Below are 18,817 nucleotides of genomic sequence, written 5' to 3'. Positions count from 1 at the left end.
CTTTTTAATACTTTTTTTTCTACTTTTCAAGAGGTTGTCTTCTTGCCATGGCAAATTAAATTGTTTCTGGAATGTGTGGGAGGACTTGAAGAGAGAAACCTTTTGTTACATTCTCATTTAATATTTCAGAAAGATCCAGTGAGCTCTCCAGAAAACATGGAGGAAAAGAAGTACCCAGGAGATGTCTCCATACCCAGTCCTAAACCCAAGCTCCACTCAAGAGATCTCAAAAAGGAACTCATCACGTGAGTCACAAAAAATGCTGCATTTTCCTTTGCTCTGGTAAACACTGGGTGTGCTGCTGTTCTGACTTCTGTTTTGAAGTAGATTTGCAGGAGCTGAGCAGGGAGAGTTGCACAATTCCCTGCCAGTAGTTAGTTCCACACTGTGGATATGCATACATGAGGTTTGGAGCTGCAACAAGCCAGAGTGTGCCTGGGGGTCTGGACAGATTAATGACTAATTTATACTGGGTGCCACTCCTTATTCCTCAGATAGATAGGTAACAAGTGGGCACTTGCACTTAACTTCTTCTACAAAACACACCATTTCATAACATGCTACAGATTGCCTCTGCTAATGCTTATATAATTAAATAAGCTTTGATTGAACAATCGTCATTATAGACCCATTGCTTAGAACTTGTGTGGAGGCAGTTAGGATTTCTCAGAGAGAAAACATGCAGAGTTCAAAAAAAGACAACATACAATACAGAATGGGTCTTTCCAACCTGTCGGAAACAGGTTTAAGTCCTTAATCTGCTTCCTTCCAAGCAGAATAAGTTCTTCAGTCCTGCTGAAAATGCAGCGGCTGTAGAAATTCACACCCTGGGACTATAGGCTGATATTTTCTTTTCCCAGTTAGTCTGTGTTAAGTTCCAAATCTTTACTATCTAGAATGAAAAATAAATTCTATTAAATCTGTCTGTGTAAAATAGCCTGCTTCTGTTTAGAATTTTTCACTAAAATTGTCCCAAGCAGCTCATAATTCAAGTCACTCTTTAAAAATCACATCTAGGCTCTTCACAAAATCCCTTTGGGTTCACATCAATATCATTTTGATATTAACATAGAGTTTTCACTGCAATAGTCAATCAGGACTCAGCAATCATTTATGGCACTTTTATTTTTATCCCAAAGCAGACCAGGTCTCTGTGAACAAGTGTGGTTGTGATGATAGCCCACAACTGCAGGCTCACCCATGAATGAACAAGTCACATCACGCCAGCTTGTGTCCTGCTCTCCAGACTCGTGGCACTGAAGCTGTTAGAGCTGCCTCTGTCCCTAGAATTTACATTTCCCTGGGGCAAGCTGCTGTGAAGAGCCATTCTTTCCCCCATGTCATGCAGTCTGCATGTTGTCTACTCACCACATTATATCTGCAGTCATAGTTCATGACCTAAATTGCTACAGGTCAGGTTGTCTTGCCTCTTCTTCTAAAACAAATGCATACAAAAATCACTGAGTTTATTTGCTGAAGGCTAATGGCTTTTCTTTTGTAGTATTTATTCCTTTGTGATACTGACCTGTTTTGAGATACCTGTAATATACTTTTCTACTCTCCTAAATAATAACATCGAAGTATTTACTAGAGCAATGATGAACTTACAGAGGTTCAAAAAGTATCTAAAAGCAGGTATCTAAAATGTAATTGTGCCAAAAATTAAATAAAGAATAGTTTTAATTTATCAGAAGAATCCATAAGAAATATAGAGATCAGACTACATTCCTATGATCCCACTGAGCTCAGATATTTTACTGAAAAATTCAGTACAGTTGGCTCCATCATGAGGAAGCTTTTAAAATGACATAAGCACTTGCAGAGAAAAATTTTGAATGTGGTTAGCACAGTTGGAGCAAACTACTGTATGAATCTCACCATCTAGTATGTGCTTTCTATTTTTCCATGTAAATTCTGTTGGCCATAACAGCATGGCTCAGTTTGAAATGGGCTGTGAAAATGAGGCTGATATCTTCCTAAGGCTTTTTTACAGATTTGAAAAACTTCCTAGCATTCTGCCAGCTCAGAGAAAATAGCCAGGTGAGCATCTCAGGCACCCTTTTTTCATTAGCATGGAGCACTAGCTAACAGTTTTTGTGCAGCATCTGCTTGCCCTTTCTATCCATATTTCCAGTGAAAGAAAAACAGTTCTTTATAAGGCAACTCTCCAGGGTTGGTTAGAGTGTTTCAAAGTACTGTACAAAGGTGTATTTAATTTGCCCCCCCATCCATGCACAAGTTGCATTTCTTGGTATCTTTCCTCTTTTGCAGAGGACTGTATCCCAGCTTGACTTCAGTGTTACAGCTGAAGAATGGCTGAGGAAAAAGAGAAACTATATCTTCTCCAGCATGCCTCCATCTCTTTATTTAAATGAGTATATTTGTTCTGTTAAATGTGCACCTGGTTCCAGCCAGGACAGGGTTAAACTTGGCAGTAGCCAGGAGGTGAGGTGGCTGAGGGTTATTCCATAACCTCACCCAGGGAGAAGGTTTTCCTCCCAGTCACGTTTACTTGGCAAAGGCAGGGGGTGGGTAATATGTTCTGAGCAATCATTTGCCTATCTTGTGCACTTTCTTATGGATATTTTTGCTGTTACCATTCATTTTGTTATCTCGTTGCTGTTTCCAGTGATTTGTTCTTATTTCGAGATGTGGCTTTCACCTTTTGTGCCTCCAATTCTACTCTCCAACCTGCCGCGGGGGAAGGAGGAAGGGAGGGGGAGCAAGCAGCCTATGGTTTACAGAGTCTTGGTGGGAACATTAATTTAAAGAGTACCATTCCCAAACCAAAACAACCTTTGTATCACTTCATAGCTCATCTGAGAAACAGCTTGAGAAAGTTTTGTTCTCTTTCAGAAATTCAGATGTGTAATATTGACGTGCTTTCTCTTCTGCAAGTAATCCAAACATCTTTCTCACTTGCATCAGTAAATAAATATTGATATGTTTCTAAATAAGGTGTCTTATTTTAGTCAGAAGTGAAAGAAATTATTTTAAATATTACTGTTCTCAGGCGTCCAGTATGTTATACTTGAGGTCAGATCAGAAACTTCAGCTCCAGCATTTATGAACTGCTGTGAAAATTTTGTGCCAATAATAAAATAGTTTTTTTAAGAACTCACTTTATAAGCAAAATACCTATGCAAAGGTAACTCTATGCAGATAAAATAAGGGTTTGAATTATTTGCATTGTAGAAATAGGAAAAATTCTTTTCCTCTGTTTGTCAAGTAATAATTAAAAACTAGAATGAGGTTTTTCTAGATTACTGCAGTGTCGTGACAGTGTGTGATGATGAACGTGACTGCCCTAAGGATCATTACATAATTCACTGCAGAGTATGGTGAGCTGTGTGGTGTATTTTATATACCCTCACTTCTCATTCCTTCTTCTCTGCACAGCTGTCCAACCCCAGGATGTGATGGTAGCGGTCACGTAACAGGAAACTATGCCTCACACCGCAGGTAAGAAACAACAGGAAGCCTGAAACAGGAAATAGAGCTACTTGTAGCTCTTGTCATCTTTGAACCCCTTTGCACTAACCATGGATAAGTATTCAAAAACAATTTGCAGAAAATAATCCACAGAGAAACGTGGCTTTTTTCCTGATTTTGTTATATTTGTGAAGGTGTGGACTTAATACACTGAGGCAGTTAAGCAGCATATGCTTATTACTGTAGCTGCATTTCTCAGCTGAGACCTGCAGAAGTCATTTAGTGAAGTTTGCATTTCCCTGAGTATACAAGCAGTCTCTATACAGATGCTGTTGCGTCTGATTATAAATGAGGTTTCTGCATACCTTTTTATGAACGGCTTTGAAATTCATAATCTGCTATTATAACCTGAGGGCAGTAGATACTTTTTTCAAAATAACCTACTGCCAACCTAGGTGTTGAAACAACAATTTCCTACATTTCCATTGGGAGCAGAATGGAAATGTTTTCTGCCTTCTACCAGCCACGTGGACTAGATCCTTTAGCTGTCCTTCATATAGGAAACATAAAGGATAGATTCTGTGTACCACTGTCCCCTCATAGCAAAGCTTTACAGGAGCTAGAAACCTTTGTCCCAAACTACATACTTTTTTAGTTAAGAACCGCAGCCTTATGTTTGTCCTTTTTGCCGAGAATAAATATTTGAGAGTATAATTGTAACCAATATAAATCATAAATTGTCTGGATGTTGGTGTTTTAGATAAAAATAAATGCTTTTGTTTAGTAAAATATTTCACATCAGGTTTTCTTTTCAGTGTTTCTGGGTGCCCATTAGCTGACAAGACATTAAAATCCCTTATGGCTGCTAACTCTCAGGAGCTCAAGTAAGTATTGACAATAGCACAAATGTTATTGTTCTTTATCTTCCACAAACATGTTCCCTGTGTTATTGAAGTTGTAAATTTGAATTGCTCTGAGCAGTATCTCTGAAACTTTTCCCTGAAAAGTGTAGTGAATTGGTTTGAAAGCTTTTGAGTGAAATAAAGTTTACTTTTCTCCATTTGTCTTTCTTTTTGCTCGTACCCCTTCATTGCCATTAATTAATCAGGGCCTGGGGGGACAAAAATTGTGAACACTAGGAAAGATGCAGTTTTCTCAGTGTTTCTGAATCAGAAAGGAATAGAAAATATCTAATATGTCAGATGGATCTGTCAACTGATTCAGATAGAATTAATTGGAATTATTTAGTAAGAAATAAATGTAGTTAGAATAAATCTAAAAATGAGACCAGAATACCTGCAAATCCTTTTTTATTTGTCACTACCCTATACTATGAGTTTAATGCCACTGAAGCAGGCATCAAGTCATATTTTATGCTGGCATAATTCTCACCATGAAATGTCACTTACAAAAGGACTGTGCAGGCTTTGCTATATAGACAGATGTATAGGGACATATGAATATTTCAAAAATCTGTAGTCAAGAGAGGCACTGGCAACCAGTCATCTAGTTATTGAATTGGCTTTGTCAATAAGGATGTGGGGAAAAGGGAAGGATAATTAGAGTTCTTTCATAGCTTTCCCTCTGCAACTTGTAAATTGGATCCCATAATAGATGGCTTGGAAAAATTCATGAATGCATATAAAAAGGGGAGAACCCCGTGACTGTCCTTTCTGTCCTTTAGGTTCATCCCTAGTCCAGATAGAAGAAAATAAAGTCTGATCATGGCACTATTTTCCTTTTCTAATAATATTAATAGCAGAAGTGGCTACATTTAGGCTTGGAGCAGTGTTTGGCTTCCCCAGATCCAATGTTAGTGGTTTCATTCCCTAGCCTTACAACTTCAGTTATAATTGAAATGCTGAACTGATGGTATGAAGTTGAATGTACAGGAGATGCAGCAAAATAGCAAAGAAAGAACATTTATACAGGCAGCTGTCCAAAGCAGTTCACAAAGCCAGTAGGTAAACTGGCACTCTGGCACAATGCTGCATTTTTTGACATTTCTGATCCCAAAAGGTATAAAATTTGGGTTTAGTTTGTTTTAGAAGAGCAGAACGGTTAGCAAGGAACGGGCTTGCAGAAATGCTGACAAATTCGAAGTCATTTGCTGAGTCATATATATTTGTCCCTGCTTTTATTGGCTTTCTGCCATACAAAGACACTCACACAAATATTTTGAATAGTTGCTCCTCATGCATCACCCCCCCGCCCCATTCATGTGTGAATAAGTAAATTTGCATACCAATATGGTTATTTTTCCACTAAAGCTTCTAGAGTTTTGGTCATGCCATAAGGAAAGAGGAGCAACAGCATATGACTTAAATGACAAACTGCACACTGTACGCCATGTATAATAAGTGAGTTGTGAAAGACAAAGTCAAAGTTCATGGACATTTCACAGACAGAAATATGTTGCATAACGCAGTTAGCATTTAATTTCAATTAACTAGAAAAAGAGCAAAAATCAAAATCTGTTCACAGACAATTTGCAAAAGGAAAAAAGGCTAAATAAAATTACTTTTCACAAATGTACCACCTTAATTTAGGTTCTTGCAAACATAGTTCAGGTGATATTTTGAACAAAACTTTGCTTCTCTCTAAATTAAATCTTTTTCCAAAATGCTGCAATCATTCTTGTTCTGGTATAGCGACAGCAATAGTTAATTGTAGCATTGCTATGTGAGCAGAGGGCATAAATGCTCATAGAATCAGGCCAGGAAAGTACCCTCATGTAGTTAGGCATGAATATGAAAAAGCTGTGTATTTTTTTCCAAATGTTATTCATGTTTAATTTGCCAGAATCAAGATAAGATTTTGGCTTTAATTATGAAACTCTATGCCAGCAAAGATACAAGGCTTCCATGTGATCCACAGTTTGGAAATAAGGAAGGTCTGCTCAGAAAGTGGGCCTGTGACTCAGATTCAAGAAAATTTCTATATGAGGATTCTTGCTGCTCAGAACAATCTGAGGTGGTCAATTTAAAACATAAGTTTGATGATGACTCAAATTTTAAAGCTAAAAGGGATAATTGGGGCTGATATCCTATTTAACCAAAGAGCTTGCTTATCAAGCCTTAAATAATTTTAAATATGTACTTTAGAGAGGTATTTACTTACAATTCAGAAGCTTTTAGGAATAGGTGGTCAGTCCTACCCTTATACTCATTTTTGCAGTGGTTAAATGTCAAGTTTTACGAGAGATTTGAGCAGTTTTTCTACATGGGTCCCACATAAAACATTGATACTGATTTATACTGAGTTATAATGCCTTCCATAGGTAGTATAACAATTTCAGAAAATGGTTTTCTCAGCTGACCTCCATTGGTTTGCCTTGACTACAATTCATATCCAACACCTCTGATCAAAAGCATTTCAGCTTTTGAGGGAGAAAATGTACCAGAAATGCTCCTAAACCTGCAGCTCAGCATTTAAATTTTACTTGTAATTGTAGTTCATCTTCCTAAAGATAAAGCAATCCTCTTGGAGAAAGGGACAAAACAGAAGGTACTCAATGCCCATTTGCAAGTATTTATATGTGAAATCACAGAGATTTATTTTTGAATAACAAATTTGGAAGAATTGTGAAAGAACTTGTAACCTACACCCACCTGAGGGTTGACATCTTTTAATTTGATGTCCTGAGACCTCTGGCCCTTTGATGTAAATCTTATTTTCTTGGCTCTGCACAGGAATTGATTATAGAGGATGACTCCCTAAAACTGGGGCACCAGTCCAAACACCACTTAAAAGCTGATGAAATTCCTCAGCATTACTGATTGAAAGGAAATAGGTTTTTGGTGTATTTTGTGTTATGGAATTTCACAATCCGTACAAAGATATAACCAATATTTAGAAAACCCAATCCAGTTGTCAAGATTAGGAGTCTTGCTAATGAAGCTTTTTACTTGTTTGTCAGTAGCCTACCTGAAATATCCTTTTACAGTTTAATTAGTCCTGACAATATCTCACCCTGAAATCTTCAGTGACCTCAGAATAGCTTGGACTCCAATCCAGTTGGAAATCTGTCTGCTGTCAGAAGTGGTAACTACAGATGGGGTGATATAAAATTTAGTTCAGTATCCTTTATAAGTACATTCACAACTCCCAGACTTTCAGATCTGAATGTCTCACACAAAAAGATTTTCTTGAATTAAAGTCCACCTCCAGTCTATGCAGGGAGCCCTTCCATCTGTGATCATCTGATAAAACAAGTAGCCAAAATTAATTTCCTTAGTTTTTGGCAGGTGTTCTGGATTTACTTGTGAGCATTCACACTCTCCAGACATCTGCCCTTGCTGCCTGCTCCACATGACGTTGTGCCCAGTCCTCGTCCCACACTTTAACAGGTCAACATTTAGTTCTACACAGTCAAGCATGTCCTGGCACTCTGCAAACCCCCACCTTAACTTTTGCTGTCAGTGTGAGGCAATTCATTCCACCAAAAATATAGTTCACTAAGTGTCATCATGAAATGTTTTGATATTATATTTAAAAAAATTCACCCCTTTCTTCATTTGAAATAATGCGGAATTTTGCTTGAATAAATGCATAAATTTGCTCATGTCCAAAAGAAGTCAGATTTTTGACAAATTAATTGTTCACAGAAAATTAGTTTTAAATATTCTGTGAAGAGATGCACCTGCACACCCAGATGTACTATTACCATTATATTTGTAGGTGTTTTCCCTGGCAGCCTACCAATGACAAGATGAAATCACGAATCTCTTTAACTCAGGAAAGATTCAGTAACAACTGGGACCCTTAAGAGCATATTGAAGCCTACAACTGCCCTTAATGGTTCAGTACAACATTATTTGGCACAACTCCTTATGTAATTCTGATACTCTGTAAAAATAATAGCACTTCAAAGTCCCTTAGGGTTGCTTAGTATAAGAACTTTGTGTTGTATAATACAGGAACATAGAAAAGGCTGGCATAACTTCTAAGGCAAATGTTTTTTGGTTCTGCTTTGTTTGCTGAGGTACATTAATCTTCTCTGAAAAAAACCTCAAGCCAAACCACTCCACAAATAAAAACAGCCCTAAATTAAAAAAAAAAAAAAAAAAAAAAAAAAAGAAAAAAGAAAAATTAAAGAAAAAATAAAAAAATAAAACCTCTGTACTTCTGAGATGGAAGGTGTTACCAGTGAGGTCCCACTCCAAACCCCACAGGAGTCAGTGGAAAGACCTACTGACCCAAGCTGGCTTTTGGGGCATAGCAAGCAGGAAGCCCACCCTGCCAGAGTGCTGGCAAAAGCACAGTAACCAGCAGGCTTTTTCCTTTTTTCATTGTATGGATGTTTCAGTATTAAAAATTCATACTTGAAAAGGCTTGTTTGTCTCACATACACAGAGCAACCCCTTAACTATGAGAAATAAGCATAATCCAATTGCTCAGCTGAGCACCCAACTGAATCTCAAGCAAAAAAGAGATGGTGCTGTGGTATGCTTACAGTGCTAGAATACACAAATTATTAAATTTAAATTCTGGCTACTGTCTATTGATGGCCAAAAGTAAAACTGCTTCTCTGCTTTCATTTCCCTTTCTGTAAATACTGGCAAAGTGCTTATTTATATCTCTACCTGAAAACATCATACCAATAATAAACAAACACATAAGAGCAAATTTACCGATAGATCTATATCAAGCTGCTTTTTTCTTCTCTTTGTAATGTTGATTCTGTACAAGGAAAAATGTTTGATGCAAACATTGATATAAACTAAGTAAATCAACACATCATATACAATATATTTCATATTCCGTATAAAAACTCTGCTACTTAAAAAACCCCCACAAAACAAACAAAGAAACAAAAAAAAACAAAAAAAAAAAAACAAAAAAAAAAAAAAAACACCAAAAAAGGGAGTATGCTTATTTAAGGAAAAACACCAAACCAGCGAGAGGTAGGTTTAGTTATTCAGCAAAAGCTCTGCTGTTCTTTCTTCCACTCTAGACAAAATATAGATTGTACACATTATTTGCTCTGTATCTTTGTGACCATATTTTGTAATTCCTGTATTATTCCATAGGTGCCCAACACCTGGCTGTGACGGCTCTGGCCACGTGACAGGGAACTATGCATCCCACAGAAGGTAACAACCATCCCATCACATGGGGCTGCAGTGCTCAGGGCTCTCGGCTGGCAGCAGCAGAAAGAGGTGGCTCTTACTCTGTGTGCTTCTTTCAGCTTGTCTGGCTGCCCTCGTGCCAGGAAAGGAGGTATCAAAGTCACTCCTACCAAGGAAGAAAAAGAAGACCCTGAACTTAAGTGAGTACAGAAGCAGGGGTGGAGGGGGGAAATGGCCTGGGAGAGTTCAGGACTTGAGGAACCATAGGGAGATGCCCCAGTTAATCTCAACACTGCGAGAATAGTGCCCAGAGCTGGAACCAAACCAAGTATTTCTGCTTCTTGTGGAGTTGGTGGAGTCCATCACCTAGGAGACTGAACAGTGAGGAAGGATTTCTATATCTGCTTGTATTGCTCCAATCAATTTAAAAAGTGCTATGCCAATGGGTTGAAAAATTTGGCAAAATGAAGGAAAATTATTACTGACTGAGGTGAAACATGTCAGCTAATTAAATCAGAGTGACACCTTAAAAATATCTTCCAGAGAACTTAAATATCTGTAAGTCTCAAGTCTTTTCTATATCTATGAATGAAAATTTCAGTTAAAGTGAAAACTGGAAACTCTGTAGAGATTCACTACATTCCTGGCTTGAATGCATATTCCATTAAAATTTGTAAATGATAACTGCCAGAACATAAAAGTGAAGACTTCATTGTATGGAGAGTTGTTTTAATACTTGCTAATGATATGTGTGAAACTGCATAACACTGACAGAGCAGCACAAAAACTTCCCTCTCCTGTCTTTGCAAATATTTGGATGGATTTCCGTGCATGTCTTCCAGTTACAGGAACCCACCCTCTTCTTCATACCAAAAACCAAGAAAGAAATGAGACAATGTTGACTTTCCATACACTTGAAGAAGTGCGATTTATTGCCCATGATAGAATTTCAATTTTCTTTTCCAGTAAAATATTATCTAAACAAACGTCTTATTTTCTTAGTCTCTACAGCTCTATTTTAAATTTCCTTATTTTAGTATGAGCTGAACCCCCACAACCCAGCTTGACAATAGTTGGATGCTCTGGTACAGTGTGCCAACAGGGACCAAGTCTTACTCCATTAAAGCAAAGCAGCAAAGGCAGCTGGAATGATTTTCTCGGGATTTTTTGAGAATGTTTTTGCCTGCTCTCTGCAGTGCAAATGAGTGTTCTTTTGCTGTGTTTCTGTAGATGCCCAGTGATAGGCTGTGATGGCCAAGGTCACATATCAGGTAAATACACTTCCCATCGCACTGCTTCTGGTTGTCCTTTGGCTGCCAAGAGACAGAAGGAGAGTCCTGTCAATGGGTCTTCGCTATCCTGGAAACTGAACAAACAGGAGCTGCCACACTGTCCTTTGCCAGGCTGCAACGGGCTGGGTCATGTTAATAATGTTTTTGTCACCCACAGAAGGTATAACTTTGTGTTTTCTCTTTTCACTTTTCCTTAACATTCCACTCTGAATTGGCAACATGTGAGTTTAGAGTCAGAATAAATTGTGCTAAAGTCTTTTGAGTAATAACATTGCAGGTAAAGTAATACAAAACAGAATTAATTTGAGAGACTTAAATTTTATGTCTTTTTCTATGTTCCCATTGAAGCATGACTTTCCAAGGTGTTCAGATTGGTACAGTGTCTATGCACTTTAAAATTAAGTAGAGTTCTTTCCTAGGGAAATACGGAGTTGTATGTCTGCATATCTTCCAAAGAAAAGAGAAATATCACCAGAAAATGTCACCAGAAAAGCTTTAGCCAAGAGTCACTCATTTCATCTTTCTACCAGTGGAAAAGTTATACTTATAAACTTTGTATTTAAGCAGCTTAAGTTACACAAAGAAGAAACAATAAGCATGCAGCTCTTATGTGGATTAAAAAAGTTTAAAGTTATAACAATCTTACAAAGAAAATTATCCTTGCAGAGAAGTCACACATAAAACTAGCAACAAACACCATCTATCACTGTGAAAAATAATAATCTGACTATATTGAATAGAAAATAATTAAAGATTCTGATTGGCAAGCTTGGTTTTCTGTCTTTAATAGTAATTAAGTCTACATTCTCTGTCTCCTTAGCTTTCTTCTTAACACTTTGAGCCAACTTCTCCAAAACAAGAAATGCCCATGGTCATTTGAATAAATTCAGTCAGAGTCCAGTGTTATCCTAATTTTATTTCCTACATCCCATCTAAAAGTCTTTTCATTAGGACACTACTGCAAATTGTGGGTCATTAAGCAAGTAGCAAAAACTGTATTTTAGCTGGTAGCAATTCATAGTACAGATGATTCCTATCCTACATGAGACTGGGTCACTCCCAAGATCACATTAGTTAAAATGATGTAGCAGATATAACTTTGTTTTATATCCTTTCCTAGGATGTTAGAAACCTAACAAGTAACTCATGGCTTTCAAACAATCTCCCAGTTAGATATCTGCTCTGGGCAGAGATAATAAGCAAAAATTTAGAACTGAAGAACTAGCATCTTTCTGTATAGCTTTTATCCAAGCTAATGAAAGCTTAGGTTTTACTGCTTTGTTGTTTTTGGGTGTTTTTTTCCTATGTGGAAATGCCATGTCTGTTAGGATTCTCTTTTTGTAAAAATTTTTACATGCACATACACACACACGTCAACCACTTTTCTGTGGAACAAAGTTTTCCCTCTCTCCTTACTCAGATACACCTAAAAACAAATCCTGCTGCCAGTTCTTCGGCATATGGATATTTCTTCTTTGTTATTTATAAAGATAGTATTAAGACAGTGCAATTCCTCTTAGCCCTTTAGTGGGCTATAAAAATTGCCTCAGATAATTACCAGCTGATGAAATTGTAAGCTTTGAAATAGCAAAATGTAATTTAATGTGAACAGTGGTTAAAAAGCCAACTGACTATATAATGGAACCATTCAAAAAAGCTATTACAGCCTATAGGGTATATCTAGAGTTATTATTGTATTGATCATTATTATGTATCAACAAAGTGATACAATAATTGGGCACTGTGGATATCATCCCATTAACTAATTTTTTTTAGGATAGTAAACTTGCCATTTTAAATACCACACTCTCCTCTCCTTTGGAGCACAATCTCTTGATAAAAACAGCTTATAAGTGTTTGAATTTAACGAATTCTGTAAATGCATCTTCATATAGCTTAACAGTAGCTGCTACTGCAATTTTGTTTATTTTGAAATATGCTTAAGAGTTGTTTACTCATAGATTGAGATTTCTGTGCCAATTTTCAAGCTGGAATATACAGCTAAATGACTCTTTATGAGTTATGTCATTCCCCGAAGCCATGCTATAATGGAGATACTGATGCGACCTTAGGTACAGAGGTCTGTCCAAGTGCATGATAATATTGCCTGAAAGGATTGTTGCCATTTTCAAGTGGGTGCTAATGTTTTTTTTTGCTATCTGTTTCAGCCTGTCTGGTTGTCCTCTGAATGCACAAACCATAAAAAAGGGCAAAATTTCGGAAGAATTAATGACTATCAAGCTTAAAGCAAGTGGCGGTAAGGAGATCTGTAAAAAATGATGACATTTATTTAGATAGAAGGGCCCTGACTCCCATTTATACTTGTGCCCCTATATGCCATTCTGGCATTAATTCTCAGTACTTTGTCTCTAGCAATAAAAAATCGTGACTAACAAAAAATATTTGCATGAGAGATTATAAAATTATTCTCATTTACATCTTGATAACTGAACATTGAGGATATGCTCTTGTTCCAGAGCATTTTTTTTATTAGGGTATCCTTTCAATATTGTTTTAATTAATAAACAATTAGTTACAGATCAGGAGGACTTAGCTATCTGAATAAGGTAGGAAGGGAGAAATATCGTCAGCAGAAATGGACTCATCTCTCTAACTTCATTCCTACATGGTTTAGTATCTATGCAGTGCTTGTGCAATTTAGCTAACCTAAGTGCAAAGCAATAATTACCAAAGAGTTGCAGGGGAAAATGTGTGGGAGTCTCCCTTCTTATACTATGTGCTTTAGCAAGTTGGGCATTGAGCCAGGATTCAGGAAATTTAGTCTTTAGCCTCCAACTGCTGAGGAAAACGGTTGCATTACTGCTTACACATTTCCCATGCTGGCTCCCCAGTACACTCGGTTCTAGGCTTTAAAGCAGTAACAACAGTGGCACAAATCTCCAGGCAGAGCTGGGCTCAGAATGATACTAAGCAGAAACAGGAACATGCATTTGCCAGCAGCTGCTACAGCTCAGTATATTTCAGGATAAGTCTTTCATTAAAGAACTGAAGCTCTTTTACTTTGCTATCTAACTTGTTGGGATGAAAAAGCCTGGCTTCTTAGGGTTTTGTTTTGTTTTGTTTTGTTTTGCTTTTTTTTTTTTTTTCCTGTAATACTTGTTAGCTTTCTGAAAATTTCACCCTTTCCTGTTATTTAAACTTCACTATTTATCAGATATAACTAAGGCTGTGCTTATGGAAGTTTTCTGCACAGGAGCTTGCCCCCACAGAGATTCTTGCAAAATCAGAAACAGGTACAGACGAGTGAACAATTACAATACTAAAGAAGATGTTGCCCTGCTGTATTTTCTGAAAAAGAAGGGTTGCTGTTGCATTCCTTTAAAAAAAAAAAAAAAGGCAAAACAAAAAAAAACACAAACCAAAACAAACAACAAAACCCCCACACCCAAGCACCATAAAAATCTCCTCACATTTATGATAAACTTTCCTCTTTCTGGGCAATTTTTCCGTTCTGTACCCTTCAGCTTGTACTTGCATGATGCAATGAAAAAAGAAAGTGCGAAAAAATTAGGACTAAGATAGTCCCATCTATGCTTCAGCTCATATAAATGTTTAACAGGAAGGAAAGAATTTTGATAGTAAAATCAAAGAAAATATAAGGATCAATCATTTTTTGAAAATCTTATTTTCCTAGGGTTAAGTACCAGGTAATACAGCTGGTTACTTATACATCCATTGTCCTGTGGACACTTTAAATCTGATGTTGTTATTTTCAACTATTTACAGGTATTGAGAGTGATGAAGAAATAAGACACTTGGATGAAGAAATAAAAGAACTGAATGAATCCAATCTTAAAATTGAAGCTGACATGATGAAACTTCAAACTCAGGTATGCCATAAATGTGAAACCTTTTCCTATGCTATGTTTAAGCACGATAAATAAATTAAATGCTATGTAAATGTTATGTTTAAAAATAGCTAGTCTCCTCTGCACTTCTTTTTTCAAGCTCTTGTTTGCTGTTTTTTGTAAATGAGCAGCAGATATTGTCCTAAAGATCTGCTGAATGACAAATTCAGGACAGTTTGTAGCTAATCTTAGCTAGCAGACATGAAACATACTTACCAAACAAAACATCCATTTTCCTTTGTTGACCAAACATCTGCTTACCAAACCAGGGAGGTCCTATGACTTGAGTTTTCAGGGATGATAATTACTCTTACAAACCCACTCCAAGTCTTAATGAGTACCAAAGAAAATTTTCCTAGTTTAGCTCACCCACTGCCAATTATTCAAATACTTTGAATTTTGCCTCCAGGCAACCGCTGGTAAGGAATGTATACCTTTTGCTAGCTTGTGTAGAAGAGGATTTTGATGGAAGTTATGCAAAAGAGTCATTCTCTTTCATTATTTTCTGTACTGGAGAGATTAAGTTGGTTTTAATATGCTGATAGTGGTTCTATGGAGTGAGCTGTGTAGCATCATCCCTTCAGACTCTCATGTACACCTGGAAGTTAACCTGGGCAGATTGGGTAAAAGCATGAGCAGAAGCTTCAGAATTTTCAGAATAAGAGTGAAATAAAAATAAATTTGTGAACTGGATATAGATCTAAACCAAACTGAGTGTAACCATACCCCCCCCCTCTATTTGCACCACATTTGAATGAGCAGCCTTGTCTCCTGCTGTTTTTTCAGCAACCGCTGCGTGTATGGTCTAAACAAGGTAGAAGCCTGTGCCACCTGTGCTGGATCTAAACAATCTGGCTGCACACCACAGCAGCTGTGGGGATATCCAGCCCAAACTGCACTGCAGGGGGGCTGTGCTCACTGTCTCAGGACACTTGGTTCTCTCCGGTGGTCACTGAGCCATTTACATGGAGATAGCCCTGTTTGTGCAGTCAGGTTTCTTCTCCCTAGACTTTCTCCCTGGTGAAGGCAGCTTGACCAGCAAAGCCTGAACTGAACTACAGCAGAAGCCATAAATCTCCTACCTCCTTTTACTCCACACCAGCCAGGTGTTAGACTGCTACGAGCACCCTGCAGAGGAGGGGTTGAAGCGGACGACAGGCACACAAAAAGGGGTTTCTCACACTGGGGAGTTTTGCTGTGTGGCTGTGCCTGAGCAAAGGAAGTAAAGTGGCCACAAGCAGGAAGCAATTAATTAGTGCAAAGAAGCGCATACTAATAAAGAAGGGTGGGCATGACAATTGTGGGTGTGACTGCACTGGTCAGTGCCCTGTGGAGCTGTGGTGGGGCGCAGGGATGGCAGCCCTTGGTTCTGCCCTGCTGAGCTGTCTGCTCTTGGGACAAGGAGCAGGGCAGGAGGGAACCAGACCCTGCCATTGCTGGTTTTGTTTTTTCAGCACTGCTTTTGACATCTAAGCTTTCAGACCTGAGCTCTCACTTCAAAAATATACCATTTTTTCCCTACCTTGGCTGCTTTTTCCTGCTCTTTCCAAAACCCTCCTCTCCATTCTGTTAGTCAGAGACCATCTTTGCAATACAGTGCTCAGTCTCTCAGTTTCCTTTCCACTCTATTTTTTTCTCATTGTTCCCAGCACCAGGCCTGTTGCTAATCCCAGCCAGCCCAGAGCTCACCCAGGAGCAGGGCAGGAAAGCAGCACAACAGCTAATACCCAATACCCGTGCCCTTGCTATTGTGGCTGAGCAGCAGGGATGCTGTAAGAGCAGGACAGCAATGAAAACATCAACCTCCTTTCTCCTTCCTCCACCAGCCCTGAGGCCACACTTCATCTCTGCTCCATACTGACCCTCCTCTGCAAGCTCAATTCCTTCCTCCCCCTCTGGGGCACTCTCTAGTGCCTTGCTGCCACAAGGTTTCTCCATGAACCAGCAGCAAAGTCCCTCATTTCAGAGCAAATACAACCTCTTCTTTGCTCTGAATGCTCTGTGGAGAAGTTATGTCCTAAACGAAGCATAGCTGAGTTTCAGATTCATCATGGCCTCTCTCATAACCACCCAGCTGATATTTTGGGTTCAAACTGCAGTAACAATGCTGACAAGGGTTTGTCTGTCTGTGTTTGTGCCTGCCTGTCTCTTTTAGATCACATCTATGGAGAGCAATTTGAAAACAATAGAAGAGGAGAACAAACTCATAGAGCAGAACAACGAGAGCCTGTTGAAGGAGTTAGCTGGCTTAAGCCAAGCCCTTATCTCCAGTCTCGCTGACATTCAGCTGCCACAGATGGTAAGCCCACAGCCAGCAGGTTAACACCTTCTTTTGAGACTGCCTTGCCAGCATTCAAAGCAGATGAGCAAGCTCAGGGACTGGCAGGAGCACTGGAGCTGCATTAGCAGAGAGCACTTTTAGGCTGATTTGCTTTGCAGAGATGCAGGATCATGAAGTCTGTGTGGCCGTAGGTGCAGTTCCTTTCAGGATTGAGCCAGTCCTGGTATCTCTGCCCTGTACCTCACCATGCAAGGCAGGCTTTTCCCTCAAACCTCCCTGTCTGAATACCCACCCTGCACAAAGAGTGAAAACTTCACTCTCATGAGTGCCCTCATTTACTCTGCTCCCAGATCAAAACCTGTTTCATAGAGATAATTCTTCTGGAGAAAACCAAGCTCCATATTCTCAAGAATTTCACATCTGACTTTCAAACAAAGGCCAAATCCACAGAGGTGCTCGTGTTTCCAGTCCCCTTTCCAAATGTCAAGAATGCCACTGGAAGATTAAAAAAGGACAGTTAGGGAGAATATCAGTCACAATCCCAGAGATGACAAAATGACAAATAAGCCACAAAAAAAAAAGAAAAAAAAAAAAAAAAGAAAAAAAAAAAAAAAGAAAAAGGTTACACTAACCATAATATCTCCAACTCCTTTTCTTGCTTGGAGTCCCCCAGGATGTGCAACTCCTGTAATTTCCACAACCCTTCCATTAATTTGGATGGCTGCCCTGTTCAGGACTTCTCCCCAGTTGCCATATCGCTCCTTTGGCGTGCTTTGGGGTTGGGTGTTTGGGTTTTTCAGCCTTAATTTTACCTCCTACAATTATAATCTGTTTTGTCTCCATTTAGGGGCCAATCAGTGAGCAGAATTTCGAAGCATATGTAAATACACTCACAGACATGTACAGCAATCTGGAACGGGACTATTCCCCCGAATGCAAAGCTCTGCTGGAAAGTATCAAACAGGCAGTGAAGGGCATCCATGTGTAGGATGTGAAAGCTGCTGGGCAACAGAAATTACTTAACAGCAGTAAACTCCAGATGGATCTGTTAGGAGTTCATGTACTGCTAAGGGGTGTAGGTTGCCATGCTGCATTTACAATTGCAACATTGCACTAATTTTTTCCCAGCTGACATAAAAAAAGAATAAAACCACAACAGACTATTTGTATTAACAGCAATGCACTCTGTTAGTATATTGTATTTATTTCAGTACAATTTCTTTTTTTTTCTTCTTTTGCACTCAGTTTTTGTAAAGTGAATGTAAAAAGTGTGTGCGACTATTTTTTATATTTTTTATTTATTTCTAATCAAAGAGTTGGTTTTTTTATCTTTTAACAGCATTTTTGCGGCCTGCCATATTTTTACAAATGTGTTTATTAATTTATTTTCCAATGGGATTTTAAATAGACTGAAAGCTATACTGTAAATTAAATAACTTGCTGGGTTTGTACAGGAAGAAAAAAAAAACCTATGAAAGTAACAAATGACTGAACCGTGGTTCTAGTTTTATTTTCCTCACATCCTGCTTTTTTATAATGGCTTTGTATCAGAAATGGGTTTGCAGTAACATGAGATGTGAAGATGCATGGAATGAGAAGATAAATAGTGCCCACTAGTGGGGAACTTGGGCTCTTAAAAGCACAGTATGCTGGAAAACAGTGTGTTAAAGAATATGTTAGCAATAATGAAATATAGCAATCAGCAAAGCACTTGACTTGGCTGTGTGATTTAGCCTATGAGAATGATTATTTAAAATGTTTCAAGAGAACTTCAGATTTATTTTACCACTGCAGCTTTTGTTCAGAGTTAGCTCATGGAGGGAAATGACAATTATCTCTAAACAAGAAGGGTAATTAGGTAGGTACTGGTAC

At 38.3% G+C, this 18,817-nt stretch overlaps 1 protein-coding gene across 1 annotated transcript in view; it reads left to right on the top strand.

Moving 5' to 3' along the window:
* Nucleotides 1-17,933, top strand: part of ST18 (ST18 C2H2C-type zinc finger transcription factor) — a 66,260-nt gene extending 48,327 nt beyond the window's left edge. The window contains exons 11-20 of the mRNA XM_059477220.1: nt 130-245; nt 3,400-3,462; nt 4,248-4,316; nt 9,465-9,527; nt 9,623-9,703; nt 10,734-10,955; nt 12,964-13,052; nt 14,543-14,646; nt 16,820-16,963; nt 17,793-17,933. Coding sequence (XP_059333203.1) covers nt 130-245; nt 3,400-3,462; nt 4,248-4,316; nt 9,465-9,527; nt 9,623-9,703; nt 10,734-10,955; nt 12,964-13,052; nt 14,543-14,646; nt 16,820-16,963; nt 17,793-17,933 — 1,092 coding nt within the window. The remainder of the gene's footprint in view (nt 1-129; nt 246-3,399; nt 3,463-4,247; nt 4,317-9,464; nt 9,528-9,622; nt 9,704-10,733; nt 10,956-12,963; nt 13,053-14,542; nt 14,647-16,819; nt 16,964-17,792) is intronic.
* Nucleotides 17,934-18,817: the final 884 nt, after the last annotated feature.

Source organism: Ammospiza nelsoni, chromosome 1, assembly GCF_027579445.1.
Source record: "Ammospiza nelsoni isolate bAmmNel1 chromosome 1, bAmmNel1.pri, whole genome shotgun sequence".
NCBI classification, from domain to species: domain Eukaryota; kingdom Metazoa; phylum Chordata; class Aves; order Passeriformes; family Passerellidae; genus Ammospiza; species Ammospiza nelsoni.
Note: the sequence above shows the minus strand (reverse complement) of the source record. Positions and strands in the feature narration are given on the sequence as shown.